This window comes from Ranitomeya variabilis, chromosome 4, assembly GCF_051348905.1.
Source record: "Ranitomeya variabilis isolate aRanVar5 chromosome 4, aRanVar5.hap1, whole genome shotgun sequence".
NCBI lineage: Eukaryota > Metazoa > Chordata > Amphibia > Anura > Dendrobatidae > Ranitomeya > Ranitomeya variabilis.
This window is the reverse complement of record NC_135235.1, coordinates 297,530,324-297,545,195: the sequence shown is the minus strand read 5'-3', so window position 1 is coordinate 297,545,195 and position 14,872 is coordinate 297,530,324. Positions and strand designations below refer to the sequence as shown.

Genomic DNA, 14,872 nt, shown 5'->3' with positions numbered 1-14,872 from the left:
CTTCCCCTGACCTCGACCCCATGGAGAACCTCTGCAGCATCATCAAAAGGAGTGTCTATGGCTACTTTCACACTAGCGTCGGGCTCGGCCCGTCGCTGTGCGTCGGGCCGACGTTCCCGACGCTAGCGTTGTCTCCGCCGCACAACGGGGGCAGCGGATGCATTTTTCCAGCGCATCCTCTGCCCCATTGTAAGGTGCGGGGAGGTGGGGGCGGAGTTCCGGCCGCGCATGCGCGGTCGGAAAAGACGTTTACGACGGAGCAAAAAACGTTGCATGCAACGTTTTTTGCTCCCGACGGTCCGCCACTGCACGACGCAACCGTCGCACGACGGGTGCGACGTGTTGCAATCCGTCACAATGCGTCGCTTAATGTTAATCAATGGTGAAAAAACGCATCCTGCAAACACTTTTGCAGGATGCGTTTTTTCGGCAAAACGACGCATTGTGACGGAATGCAGTTAACGCTAGTGTGAAAGTAGCCTATGATGGCGGGAGGCAGTTCACATCTAAGCAACAGCTCTGGGAGGGTATTCTGTCCACATGCAAAACAATTGAAGCAGAAACCATCCAAAAACTGACAAATTCAATGGACGAGAAAGTTCAGAAGCTTCTTTTGAACAAGGGATCCTATCTATGTGCAAATGTAACATCACCTAGAATAAAGTTTTCAATTGAAAACTGTTTGATTTCATTTTGTAATAAGCTGATAATGCTTATAACTTCACAATTGACCATTTTTTTGTTCAAAATAAAAAAAAAAGGTTGAAAACTCTGCTGTGCATAATAATTTGGAACATGCATTTTGAGTGTTTTTTTATTTTTTTTAAAAGATACTGTTTTCATAGGCAGTTTTTTCCAAAACATTGCAATTATACTAGAATAGTAGATGACTGGAAAATAACAATGACTGCAATTCAGATAGGTAATTTAGAGAAAATATGAGGAAATATTATTTGCATAATAATTTGGAACACAGTGTATATTCAAGTGAGAACAATGACAGCAGGCAACAACTGATGGGATTATTACTCCCATGAGCCTACACCTGCTAATAACAGTGACAGCAGGTGGCGGCTGATAGCGCAGACAACGGGTGAGGAATACTCCTATCAATAAATAAATGAAAAAACAGCATGGGTTCCCCTGTATTTTTGTTTTAACCAGCCAGGCAAAACTGACATCTGGGGGCTGCAAGGCAGGTTATCAAGAATAAAGGAGTCCCTCCCCCCCATTTTTTGACAATCAGCGTTGCTAAAGCTGACAGCTGGGGGCTGGTATTCTCAGACTGGTAAGGGGACATGGATATTGACCCCCCCCCAAGCCTAAAAATAGCAGGCCATAGCTGCCCAGAAAAGGCACATCTGTTAGATGCGCCAATTCTGGCGCTTTGCCCGGCTCTTCCCACTTGCCCTGTAGCGGTTGCAAATGGGGTTCATATTTGTGGGGTTGATGTCTCCTTTGTATTGTCAGGTGACATCAAGCCCACGGCTTAGTAATGTAGAGGCATCTATAAGACACCTATCCATTGCTAATTCCCACCCAGGCTGAACTGCAGTGACCTCAGCACCATGGGAAAAAGTCAGTCATGAGGTCACTTCAGTTCAAGCTCAGTGACTTCTCGGTGAGAAATTCTCATGGTAATCTGCTGTGAACTCGCTGAGTTGACCTCATGACCGACTTTCCCACGGTGCTGAGGTCACTGCAGTTCAGCCTGGATGGGAACGCAGCCTCACTAACTGGCTCATTCACCAGTGGTTCGTATCCTGGACGGTCGCATCTTGGTCTACAAGTGGGTGTTGTGTATACAGCCCAACACCATGCAGGGTGATTGACATTTGGCAGAGAATACCAAGATTGGCAGATTCGACATTGACGCCCTGTGCTCTTCACGGATGAGAGATGAAAGCAGGTTCACACTGAGCACATGTAACAGGTCTGACAGAATCTGGAGACGCCGTGGAGAACGTTCTGTTGCCTTCAACATCCTCCAGCATGACCAGTTTGTCAGTAATGGTGTGGGGTGGCATTTCTTTGAAGGGCCACACAGCCCTCCATATGCTAGCCAGTGGTACCCTGACTGCCGTTAGGTACCGGGATGAGATCCTCAGACCCATTGTGAGACCATATGCAGTTGCACTGGGCCCTGGGTTCCTTCTGATGTATGACAATGATAGGTCTTGTGGCTGAAGTGTGTCAGCAGTTCCTGCATGATGAAGGCTTTGATATTATGGACTGGCCTGCTTGTTCCCCAGACCTAAATCCAAATCGGACACATCTGGGACATCATGTCTTGTTCCATTCACCACAGACTGTCCAGGAGTTGATTGATGCTGTAATACAGGTCTGGGAGGAGATCCCTCAGGAGAACATCCCCCACCTCATCAGGAACATGCCAAGCCATTGTAAGAAGATCATACAGGCAAGTGGAGGCCACACACACTACTGAGCATCATTTCCTTGTCTTGAGCCATTTCCACTGAAGTTGGATCAGCCTGTAATTTGATTTTCCACTTTGATTTTGAGTATCATTCCAAATCCAGACCTCCATGGGATATTAACTTTGATTTACAAAGATTTGAAACAGGACCGGAGATTGCATGTGGGGAGGTATCTGGATATTAGGTTGAAGATATTTGGAGGAGACAGATGATAGATGGCCTTGTAAATTGTTGTCAGTAGTTAAAACTGAATTCTCTGGGGGATTGAAGGCCAGTGAACGTGTCACATCTCCCCCACGACTCCTCCTGTGACATCTTCCTCTGTCTCAAGGTGCCGCCATATGCACTGCGTGCAGCAGTGGTGACAGAAGAGACGTTGGAACCAGAAGCTCTGGACGGCGCAGGCTCTGGCCAACCATTTAGATTATGGTGGCTGGGGCCTGCAATGCTCTCCGGTCTGACAAGATGAGTGTATGCTGTCCAGCTGGCGTTATCATCTCCCTGCTCCAGCCAATTGAACAGCACAACACCCTATCAGACATAGTCTTGAGCTTCTCTGATTTAGTCCTCTCCTGTCAGCTCTTCTGTAGGATCATTGTTTCCTGTTTTGATCTTGGCTTTTGTTTCTGACTACTCTTTCATCTTCTGATTTTGTACTTTTCCTGCCCTCTTGGTTCTGACCCGGCTATCTATCCACTCCTGCCAGCCTGCACCACCGAATAGCAGCTTATTCTGTGGCCCCAGCCCAGGGGCCCCTGTTTACATCCTGATCCCTGTACATGGGTGAAGGCCAGGGCAACCCCTGGAAACTGATAAGCCATTTTAGAGCTGCCATGCGACCACTGATACGATGCCGTTACAGAATAGAAAGGCAGCGGTATAACGGGGAGAGAGACGTGGGTTAATCGGGCTGCAGAGTTAAGGACGGACTGGAGAGGTTTGAGAGTGTTAGCCGGGAAGCCACAGAGGAGGATGTTGAGGTAGTCGAGGTGGGAGATGATGAGGGCATGCACTTACATTTTAGCAGATTCAGGGTTGAGGAATGGACGAATTCTGGAAATAGAGAGATGCCAATCTTTCACAGTCTAAAGGGTGTAAACATATATAAAATGGACCAGACTAGTGCATGCTAAGTATTTTTGCACACGGACCATTGGTCTATGTAAAGAATTGTTGATGTGCACAGTCATTCTGATTATTGTTGGATCAGCAATGCATGCTGTCTGTTGAGCATGCGGACCAAACACTCACCAAAAATATGGCTGGCTGAACCCAGCCTTAGAATATTGAAAGGATACTCCCTCCCAGTCCTCATCCCCAACTCGGGCAGGTCCTCCTTGCAACTGGCTAGTTCCCTAGTAATTGGTTTAATTACACTGTAAGTAGAAAAACTCAAGTTGTACAGGGTGGGCTATATGGATTCACCTAAATAAAATGGGAATGGTTGATGATATCAACTTCCTGTTTGTGGCACATTCGTATATGGGAGGGGACAACTTTTCAAGATGGGTGGTGACCATGGCGGCCATTTTGGATCCAACTTTATTTTTTTCAATGTGAAGAGGGTCATGTGACACATCAAACTTATTGAGAATTTCACAAGAAAAAAAAATGGTGTGCTTGGTTTTAACGTAACTTTATTCTTTCATGAGTTATTTACAAGTTTATGACCACTTACAAAATGTGTTCAAAGTGCTGCCCATTGTGTTGGATTGTCAATGCAAACCTCTTCTCCCACTCTTGACACACTGATAGCAACACCACAGAAGAAATGCTAGCACAGGCTTCCAGTATCCGTTGTTTGAGATGCTTCACATCTCGTACCTTCACAGCATAGACAATTGCCTTCAGATGACCCCAAAGATAAAAGTCTAAGGGGGTCAGATCTGGAGACCTTGGTGGCCATTCAACTGGCCCACGACGACCAATCCACTTTCCAGGAAACTGTTCATGTAAGAGACATTTTTGGTTTATGTCCATGGCCTTACCAGGCCTAATTCCATATATCAAGTAGAGGATTACACTATTTATTTATTTTGAAGGTTAGAATATTTTTCAGAATTAGGAAGTAAAATGAGATAATAAGAATCTGGGGTTCGACTGTCCTTGATTCTATTAGTGTTCTAATAAACACTCTTTCTGTTTCCCATCACTGAGCCAGTTGTTCATCCAATTACACATATTTTTCCGTAGTCCCATTGCTCCTATTTAATGTACCAACCTTTTACGTGGCACTGAATCAAACAACTTTGAAAGGTCCAGATAGACAACATCCTTGACGTTTCCCTGGTCCAATCTGGAACTTGCCTCCTCATAGAATCTGATCAAATTAATTTGATAGAACATATCTCTCATAAACATATGTTAATGTTGGGTCATTAGGTTTTCTTATTGAGATACCCAAGGATAGCATCTCTTAGATAACCCTCAAAGATTTTCTAGAGGTTAAACTTACCGGTCTATAATTTCCACCCTCATTTTTGTCCCCTTTTTTGAAATATTGGCACCTGTACTAGAACTAGACAACAAAGAAATATTTGGGCACATATCATAAACCACCAGGTTGTTTTTCTTTCTCTGGTCATTGTAAGGTGCCCTTACATTAGACCGTTATTAGCCAAGCAACTATCTCTCGTGACTCCCTCACTCACATGAACTCTGTCAGCGTTGGCCACTAAGAACAGTTATCATCTATCCACACATACATTTTCGGGAGAGAATTGGGCTGGACCATCACCTAAGTGGGTGCCTGCTAGTGAGATTGAGACTGAGCAGGACAGACCAGCTTGCAGTGTATTATAATACATGTAAGCTGCAGAAGAAAAACGGTTCAACCAATTTCTGAAATATTTCTATGGGACAATACATACAATGCATTAAAATCATGAAACATCTTCGTAGCCCGAAGTGTTACTACCTGTAAAATCTTCATGCCATTATCTGGGAGGAGAAAATGTTGTGTATGCTGGAGATACAAGTTCCGTTCATGTAAAATACAAAATATATTAACAATGCGTTTTAACCTGTAAAACCCCTTTAAGGACGTGACCTTCTGGACGCTCCCTTAACCTCTTTTTCACTGGCTGTGTTTTTTTTTTGCTTCCCTTGAATATGCAGTTTTTTTTTGTATAGTGCATTCTGAAATGTAACGGTGTTTTTCTTTTCTTGCCTCTAGAAATTAGCACAGTACAAAGGGTTGTTTCTGGGTCAACTCATTCTTCAATTCTAGGTCAAAGACCGTTTTCATCTGTGGTTTGGCAATTCTCCTACTTCTTTTAATAATGTATTCTTTCATTTTCACTTGTCATCTTAAAATTGCAGCTTGTAAACCTAATAAAGTGATTTCCAACCTGAAAATAAAAATGAATGACAAGAATACGCTAGCGAGTAGTAGTCTTACAACCTGAGCTATTTTACGTTTTTTTTGACAACCCTTTTAAGCAAGCCGGAGTCTACATGTTTTTTGGGGGGAGTGAACTTTTGGGGCCCGTAATTTTTTTTTTTCTAATGAAACACTTTAAATCGGCGCTCGAGAATTCCACTTGTTAAAGAGTTTACCATAAAGTAGTGACAAAAACCCTGATCCCACTCACTTATCCGATATTTTTGTAGTAATAATTAGTGATGAGCGAGTATACTCGTTACTCGAGTTTCTCCGGGCATGCTCGGGTGGTCTCTGAGTATTTTGGCGTGCTCGGAGATTTAGTTTTTTCGACACAGCTGCAAGATTTGCGGCTGCTAGACAGCCTGAATACATGTGGGGATTGCCTGTTTGTTAGGGAACCCCCACGTATTCAGGCTGTCTAGCAGCCGCAAATCATGCAGGTACGTCAACCACGGAAAAACAGGACGAGGTATGACAGTATGCGGGCTAATATGCCCTAGAATTCCCTAGCGGATTCCCTACCTATCAGTGAAGGTTGGCACCCTACGTTTCCACAGTATGGCGCCCCCACTCCTCGGTGGCTAGCCTTAAAGCCCCTGGTGTACCCAAAGCCTAATCATTTAGATGTAATAGGAGAGCGATCGGAGAGGTCATTAGTACTAAATCAATGTCTAATATGACATGAAAAAAATCCCTAAAAAAGTCTTAACGGTGGATATAATGAACTTTCCACTGATTGTTGAGTATAAAGATATGGGGGTATAAATTTGAGGCTATATCTTTACACTCGGTATAGTAGTGTCAGATGCTTAATGTTATCTCGAAGTTGATGTAATAAGCTGTGATCGGTAACCCATTAAATCTAAAAGTACACTGGCTTGAATTTTAAGGTATATGCCCCTAAATCATGAAACACAAAATAGCACAGAAAAAATATATACATAATAGTATAATATTAAGGACCGCTCTCTGACAATGCTGCAGAAATGCGACCTGTGAATATAGCCTAAGTGCTGGCAGAAACTTTTTATAAATCATCTGCCTATGACTTTGACTTGGAGACGGTACTGATCTAATTGACAAATACTCTTTGCACAAAGATAATCCAGTAGTGGGGTGAAAGATTGAAGTGCTGGGGTACCTGAAAGCCTAGAGGCTCGGCTGTGGCTCAGTACGGACCTGGGTGGTGAGATTGGTCTGAATACTTGGAGACAGAAATACAGGCGACACACAGGTCTACGGTTGGTGTTATGACCCCAATGGCGAGGGTCTCAGAGGAACGTGGAAGTCTGCAGAATACAAAAATCCAGCTCATAGGGCAGTGGTAACTGGGTTGACCATATATCTACTCCTAACGCCAACACTAGCAGTAGCCGGGGATCATTCCTACGTTGATTCTAGATGACACGCGCCAGCCGGAGAATCTAGCTACCCCTAGTAGAGGAAAACAAAGACCTTTCTTGCCTCCAGAGAAGGGGACCCCAAAGCTGGATAGAAGCCCCCCACAAATAATAACGGTGAGGTAAGAGGAAATGACAAACACAGAAATTAACCAGGTTTAGCACAGAGAGGCCCGCTTACTGATAGCAGAATAAAGGAAGGTAACTTATATGGTCAACAAAAACCCTATCAAAATCCACACTGGAAATTCAAGAACCCCCGAACCGTCTAACGGTCCGGGGGCAGAACACCAGCCCCCTAGAGCTTCCAGCAAAGGTCAGGATATAGATTAGGAACAAGCTGGACAAAAATACAAAACCAAAACAAATAGCAAAAAGCAAAAGGCAGACTTAGCTGATATAACTGGAACCAGGATCAGTAGACAAGAGCACAGCAGACTAGCTCTGATAACTACGTTGCCAGGCATAGAACTGAAGGTCCAGGGAGCTTATATAGCTACACCCCTAACTAACGACCCAGGTGCGGATAAAAGGAATGACAGAAAAACCAGAGTCAAAAAACTAGTAACCACTAGAGGGAGCAAAAAGCAAATTCACAACAGTACCCCCCCCTTAGTGAGGGGTCACCGAACCCTCACCACGACCACCAGGGCGATCAGGATGAGCGGCATGAAAGGCACGAACTAAATCGGCCGCATGAACATCAGAGGCGACCACCCAGGAATTATCCTCCTGACCATAGCCCTTCCACTTGACCAGGTACTGAAGCCTCCGCCTGGAGAGGCGAGAATCCAAGATCTTCTCCACCACGTACTCCAACTCGCCCTCAACCAACACCGGAGCAGGAGGCTCAGCAGAAGGAACTACAGGCACAATGTACCGCCGCAACAAGGACCTATGAAATACATTGTGAATAGCAAACGACTCAGGAAGATCCAGACGAAAAGATACAGGATTAAGGATTTCCAATATCTTGTAAGGCCCAATAAAACGAGGTTTAAATTTGGGAGAGGAGACCTTCATAGGAACAAAGCGGGAAGAAAGCCATACCAAATCCCCAACGCGTAGTCGGGGACCCACACCGCGGCGGCGGTTGGCAAAGCGCTGAGCCCTCTCCTGTGACAACTTCAAGTTGTCCACCACATGATTCCAGATCCGCTGCAACCTATCCACCACAGAATCCACCCCAGGACAGTCAGAAGACTCCACATGACCCGAAGAAAAGCGAGGATGGAAACCAGAGTTGCAGAAAAAAGGCGAAACCAAGGTGGCGGAACTAGCCCGATTATTAAGGGCAAACTCAGCCAACGGCAAGAATGTCACCCAATCGTCCTGATCAGCAGAGACAAAACACCTCAAATAAGCCTCCAAAGTCTGATTGGTTCGCTCCGTCTGTCCATTAGTCTGAGGATGGAAAGCAGACGAAAACGACAAATCAATGCCCATCCTACTACAAAAGGATCGCCAGAACCTGGAAACGAACTGGGATCCTCTGTCTGACACAATATTCTCAGGGATGCCGTGCAAACGAACCACGTTCTGGAAAAACACAGGAACCAGATCGGAAGAGGAAGGCAGCTTAGGCAAAGGAACCAAATGGACCATCTTGGAGAAGCGATCACATATCACCCAGATAACGGACATGCCCTGAGATAGCGGAAGATCAGAAATGAAATCCATGGAGATATGTGTCCAAGGTCTCTTCGGGACAGGCAAGGGCAAGAGCAAACCGCTGGCACGAGAACAGCAAGGCTTGGCTCGAGCACAAGTCCCACAGGACTGCACAAATGACCGCACATCCCTTGACAAGGAAGGCCACCAAAAGGACCTGGCCACCAGATCTCTGGTGCCAAAAATTCCCGGGTGACCTGCCAACACCGAGGAATGAACCTCGGAAATGACTCTGCTAGTCCACTTATCCGGGACAAACAGTCTGTCAGGTGGACAAGACTCAGGCCTATCAGCCTGAAATCTCTGCAACACACGTCGCAGATCCGGAGAAATAGCTGACAAGATAACTCCATCTTTAAGAATACCAACAGGATCAGCGACTTCAGGAGCATCAGGCACAAAGCTCCTAGAAAGAGCATCGGCCTTCACATTCTTTGAACCTGGTAAATACGAGACAACAAAATCAAAGCGGGAGAAAAACAATGACCAGCGGGCCTGTCTCGGATTAAGGCGTTTAGCAGACTCGAGATACATCAGATTTTTGTGATCAGTCAAGACCACCACACGATGCTTAGCACCCTCGAGCCAATGACGCCACTCCTCAAATGCCCACTTCATGGCCAACAACTCCCGATTGCCCACATCATAATTTCGCTCGGCAGGCGAAAACTTCCTAGAGAAAAAGGCACAAGGTTTCATAACAGAGCAACCAGGGCCTCTCTGCGACAAAACGGCCCCTGCTCCAATCTCTGAAGCATCCACCTCAACCTGAAAGGGAAGTGAGACATCGGGCTGGCACAAAACAGGCGCCGAAGTAAACCGGCGTTTCAACTCCTGGAAAGCCTCCACGGCAGCAGGAGCCCAGTTAGCTACATCGGAGCCCTTCTTGGTCATATCCGTCAAAGGTTTCACAATGCTAGAAAAATTAGCGATAAAACGACGGTAGAAGTTAGCGAAACCCAAGAACTTCTGAAGACTCTTAACTGACGAGGGCTGAGTCCAATCAAGAATAGCTCGGACCTTGACTGGGTCCATCTCCACAGCAGAAGGGGAAAAAATGAACCCCAAAAAGGGAACCTTCTGTACACCAAAGAGACATTTTGAGCCCTTGACAAATAACGAATTTTCACGCAAAATTTTAAAGACCAACCTGACCTGCTCCACATGCGAATCCCAATTCTCAGAAAAAAACAAAATATCATCCAGATAAACAATCAAAAATTTATCCAGATACTTCCGGAAAATGTCATGCATAAAGGACTGAAAAACTGAAGGCGCATTGGAGAGCCCAAAAGGCATCACCAAGTACTCAAAATGACCTTCGGGCGTATTGAATGCGGTTTTCCATTCATCACCTTGCTTAATGCGCACAAGGTTGTACGCACCACGAAGGTCTATCTTGGTGAACCACTTGGCACCTTTAATCCGGGAAAACAAGTCAGACAACAGCGGTAAAGGATACTGAAATTTGACAGTGATCTTATTTAAAAGCCGATAATCAATACAAGGCCTCAAAGATCCGTCCTTTTTTGCCACAAAAAAGAATCCCGCACCAAGAGGGGAAGAAGACGGACGAATATGTCCTTTCTCCAGAGACTCCTTGATATATGAACGCATAGCGGTATGTTCAGGTACCGACAGATTAAACAGTCTTCCCTTAGGAAATTTACTGCCCGGGATCAAATCTATAGCACAGTCACAGTCCCTATGAGCAGGCAGTGCACTGGACTCAGACTCACTGAAGACATCCTGATAATCAGACAAATACTCAGGAACTTCCGAAGGCGTAGAAGAAGCAATAGACACAGGCAGGGAATCCCCATGAATACCACGACAGCCCCAACTTGAGACTGACATAGCCTTCCAGTCCAGGACTGGATTATGGGTCTGTAACCATGGCAGCCCTAAAACAACCAAATCATGCATTTTATGTAAAACCAGGAAACGTATCACCTCGCGGTGTTCAGGAGTCATACACATGGTAACCTGTGTCCAATACTGCGGTTTATTTGCTGCCAATGGCGTAGCATCAATACCCCTAAGAGGAATAGGATTCACCAATGGCTCAAGAGCAAAACCACAGCGCTTAGCAAATGACAGATCCATAAGACTCAGGGCAGCACCTGAATCTACAAACGCCATGACAGGATAAGACGACAGTGAGCAAATCAAAGTTACAGACAGAATAAATTTAGGTTGCAAATTACCAACGGTGACAGGACTAACAACCTTAGCTATACGTTTAGAGCATGCTGAGATAACATGTGTAGAATCACCACAGTAGTAGCACAAGCCATTCCGGCGTCTATGAATTTTCCGCTCATTTCTAGTCAGGATTCTATCACATTGCATTAAATCAGGTGTCTGTTCAGACAACACCATGAGGGAATTTGCGGTTTTTCTATCACATTGCACCGAATTAGGTGTCTGTTCAGACAACACCATGAGGGAATTTGCGGTTTTGCGCTCCCGCAACCGCCGGTCAATTTGAATAGCAAGTGCCATAGTATCATTGAGACCTGTGGGAATGGGAAAACCCACCATAACATTCTTAATGGCTTCAGAAAGGCCGTTTCTAAAATTAGCGGCCAGTGCACACTCGTTCCAATGTGTCAGCACGGACCATTTCCGAAATTTTTGGCAATACACTTCAGCCTCGTCCTGCCCCTGAGACATAGCCAGCAAGGCCTTTTCTGCCTGAATCTCAAGATTGGGTTCCTCATAAAGTAAACCGAGCGCCAGAAAAAACGCATCAATATCAGCCAATGCCGGATCTCCTGGCGCCAGCGAAAAGGCCCAATCCTGAGGGTCGCCCCGTAAGAACGAAATAACAATTTTTACTTGCTGAGCAGAGTCTCCAGATGAACAGGTTCTCAGGGACAAAAACAATTTACAATTATTCATGAAATTCCTAAACTTAAACCTGTCTCCGGAAAACAGTTCAGGAATCGGTATTTTAGGTTCTGACCTAGGATTTCTGATAACATAGTCTTGTATGCCCTGCACACGAGTAGCCAGCTGGTCCACACTTGTAATCAAGGTCTGGACATTCATGTCTGCAGCAAGCATAGCCACTCTGAGGTAAAGGGGAAGAAGAAAAAAAAAAACAAAAAAAAAAAAACTCAGAATCTTCTTTCTTATAATCCCTCTTCTGCAATGCATTAAACATTTAATACTGTCCTGGCAAACTGTTATGACCCCAATGGCGAGGGTCTCAGAGGAACGTGGAAGTCTGCAGAATACAAAAATCCAGCTCATAGGGCAGTGGTAACTGGGTTGACCATATATCTACTCCTAACGCCAACACTAGCAGTAGCCGGGGATCATTCCTACGTTGATTCTAGATGACACGCGCCAGCCGGAGAATCTAGCTACCCCTAGTAGAGGAAAACAAAGACCTTTCTTGCCTCCAGAGAAGGGGACCCCAAAGCTGGATAGAAGCCCCCCACAAATAATAACGGTGAGGTAAGAGGAAATGACACAGAACACAGAAATGAACCAGGTTTAGCACAGAGAGGCCCGCTTACTGATAGCAGAATAAAGGAAGGTAACTTATATGGTCAACAAAAACCCTATCAAAATCCACACTGGAAATTCAAGAACCCCCGAACCGTCTAACGGTCCGGGGGGAGAACACCAGCCCCCTAGAGCTTCCAGCAAAGGTCAGGATATAGATTAGGAACAAGCTGGACAAAAATACAAAACCAAAACAAATAGCAAAAAGCAAAAGGCAGACTTAGCTGATATAACTGGAACCAGGATCAGTAGACAAGAGCACAGCAGACTAGCTCTGATAACTACGTTGCCAGGCATAGAACTGAAGGTCCAGGGAGCTTATATAGCTACACCCCTAACTAACGACCCAGGTGCGGATAAAAGGAATGACAGAAAAACCAGAGTCAAAAAACTAGTAACCACTAGAGGGAGCAAAAAGCAAATTCACAACAGGTTGGTCCAGAAAGTGGAGAAGAAACATAGAATCCAGAAGTTGGGACATATAGAGCAGAGCGGATCTGGTTAAAAGGGATTTCCATTTCCTGAAAACCCTTGATTCCATGCACAGTTTTTTTTAAAAAAAATCCTCTACTCACTCTTCCCAGGTCCAGCACTGACTCTCTGCCTCTGCATCCGGTGTCTGTTATTGTCTGCAGCACTTACGGTAAGTCAGCAGCGCTGCAGCTAATCAGTGAGTTCAATGTCTATGCCTATATGGTCAAGAGTATGGTCAACTGCTATGCTCACTGATTGGCTGCCATGCCAGCGCTGCAGACAATAACAGACACCGGCAGCAGCGGCGCAGACTCAGCCTTCAGTGTTTGCACAGAGAAAAGGAGTTTTCTGCAAACGGAAAACCGAAAAAAGCAGGCGCATAGAGTGGGCTACACCATTCCAGGGTGAAAATGAGTAGCTGCCATGAACATAAGAGAGTTTTCAGACAAACCGCCTATGCATAAATAGAAACAAAATTATCCTTCTGTTTTCTGTATACAGCTCCTATGCAGATCTACCGTATGTGTCTCCATGGTCACAGGCTACAAACAGACCAATCCTTCAGTTGTGTCTCCCTTCTGCTTATCCTTCCACTCTCTGGAGGTTAAGAACAAATGGGTGAAGATGAGAAAAACACATGACTACATATTGGTTTGTTTGTAGTCTGTAACCATGGAAACATTGCACTGCAAAAGAGCTGTCGATAGAAAAAATCTATAGACGTGGAGAAGAATTTTAAATCGATTGGAATACTAAGTGGTGGCAGAGGTGTTGCACGCTGTCTGATGCTCCAGAGAACATAGAAACATTTACATTAACCTATGAGGGCAAGAAAATGCCGTATACACTGTTCTGATGCAGCAGTGGACTGTCGGATAATATACCTAACGCAGAATTATGTCTTTCATTCAGGATCCCAAAATGCCAGAAAACTTGCTTGACTTTGATACGGTAAGAATAAAATGACGGTTGTATGTGTTTGGCTTAGCTTTGTAATATAATGCTGTACTATATACTGTATGTCAGTGGGGTTTGTTTTTTTAACTATTTTTAAAAACTTCTGCTGGGGCGGCCATATTGGAAGCATGCAGCTCCTTCCTGTAATGTGTGCATAGACAGGGGAGCACAATCTGAGCTTCATGCACACCTACCAACCACTGGGAATGTCCTCCATAAATGATAATAAAGGCCACCAGTCACATAGACTAATGTTGGCCGATACTGACGGGTTTGGGTGGTAGTCTAATGTGTATGGGGTGCCGGCCTCACTCATGGACAGGAGAGATGACGATCGCTCGTGTAGAATTTGGAACTGGCAATCACAATGTTCTTCCTGAGATGAGCCCGCTGGCTAATGTGTCAACCGGCAGTTTTCGGATGAGGAACACAGGATCACTCAACCGAACAGCACTCCGGTGTATGGGAGAGATGTCTGTCAGCCAAGCGTTCAGCCAAAGCATTGTTTGTCTGACGGCCATCTCATGTGTATGACCAGAAATGATGTGCCGACAGCCCCTTGTTTTGGTAATTCCCCATGTCTCTTCACTCCTCGGTCCCCTCCATGCTTATTCTACCCTTTATAAATGCTAGAAACCTTCCAGAGCCTCAGGTGTCTGGCGATTTTGGGATACAACTGTGGTGTCCTGGATAATTGCCCACTCCAAGGTTGCCTTTTTTGGGAGCTTTCTGCAACATCTCTCTCTTCTGGACTCAAGGTCCTCATACACTTGAACCCACCTATACTGATGGGTTTGGATAGTAGTTTAATGTGTATGGGGGCACCATCCCTCACTCATGGTCCGAAGATGTATCAATCAAGCATGTATAATTTGGGACAGGCGATCAGTGTTCTCCCAGAAATAAGCTGCCGGCCAACGTCTCAACCGGCAGTTTTCTTATGAAAAACACAGGAGAACTCTCTTCCTAACAAGAGCTCCTATGTATCAGAGAGACGGCTGTCGGCTGAACCAACCTTCTGCAACAGATAA

General features: G+C 45.2%; 1 protein-coding gene across 2 annotated transcripts in view; it reads left to right on the top strand.

The window, feature by feature from the left end:
* The window catches only part of LOC143764581 (putative oxidoreductase YteT), a 176,996-nt gene that overhangs the window by 17,315 nt on the left and 144,809 nt on the right, over nt 1–14,872 (top strand). For both annotated transcript variants that reach the window (XM_077250282.1, XM_077250283.1), the window contains exon 2: nt 13,797–13,835. In XM_077250282.1, the coding sequence (XP_077106397.1) occupies nt 13,797–13,835 (39 nt within the window). The remainder of the gene's footprint in view (nt 1–13,796; nt 13,836–14,872) is intronic.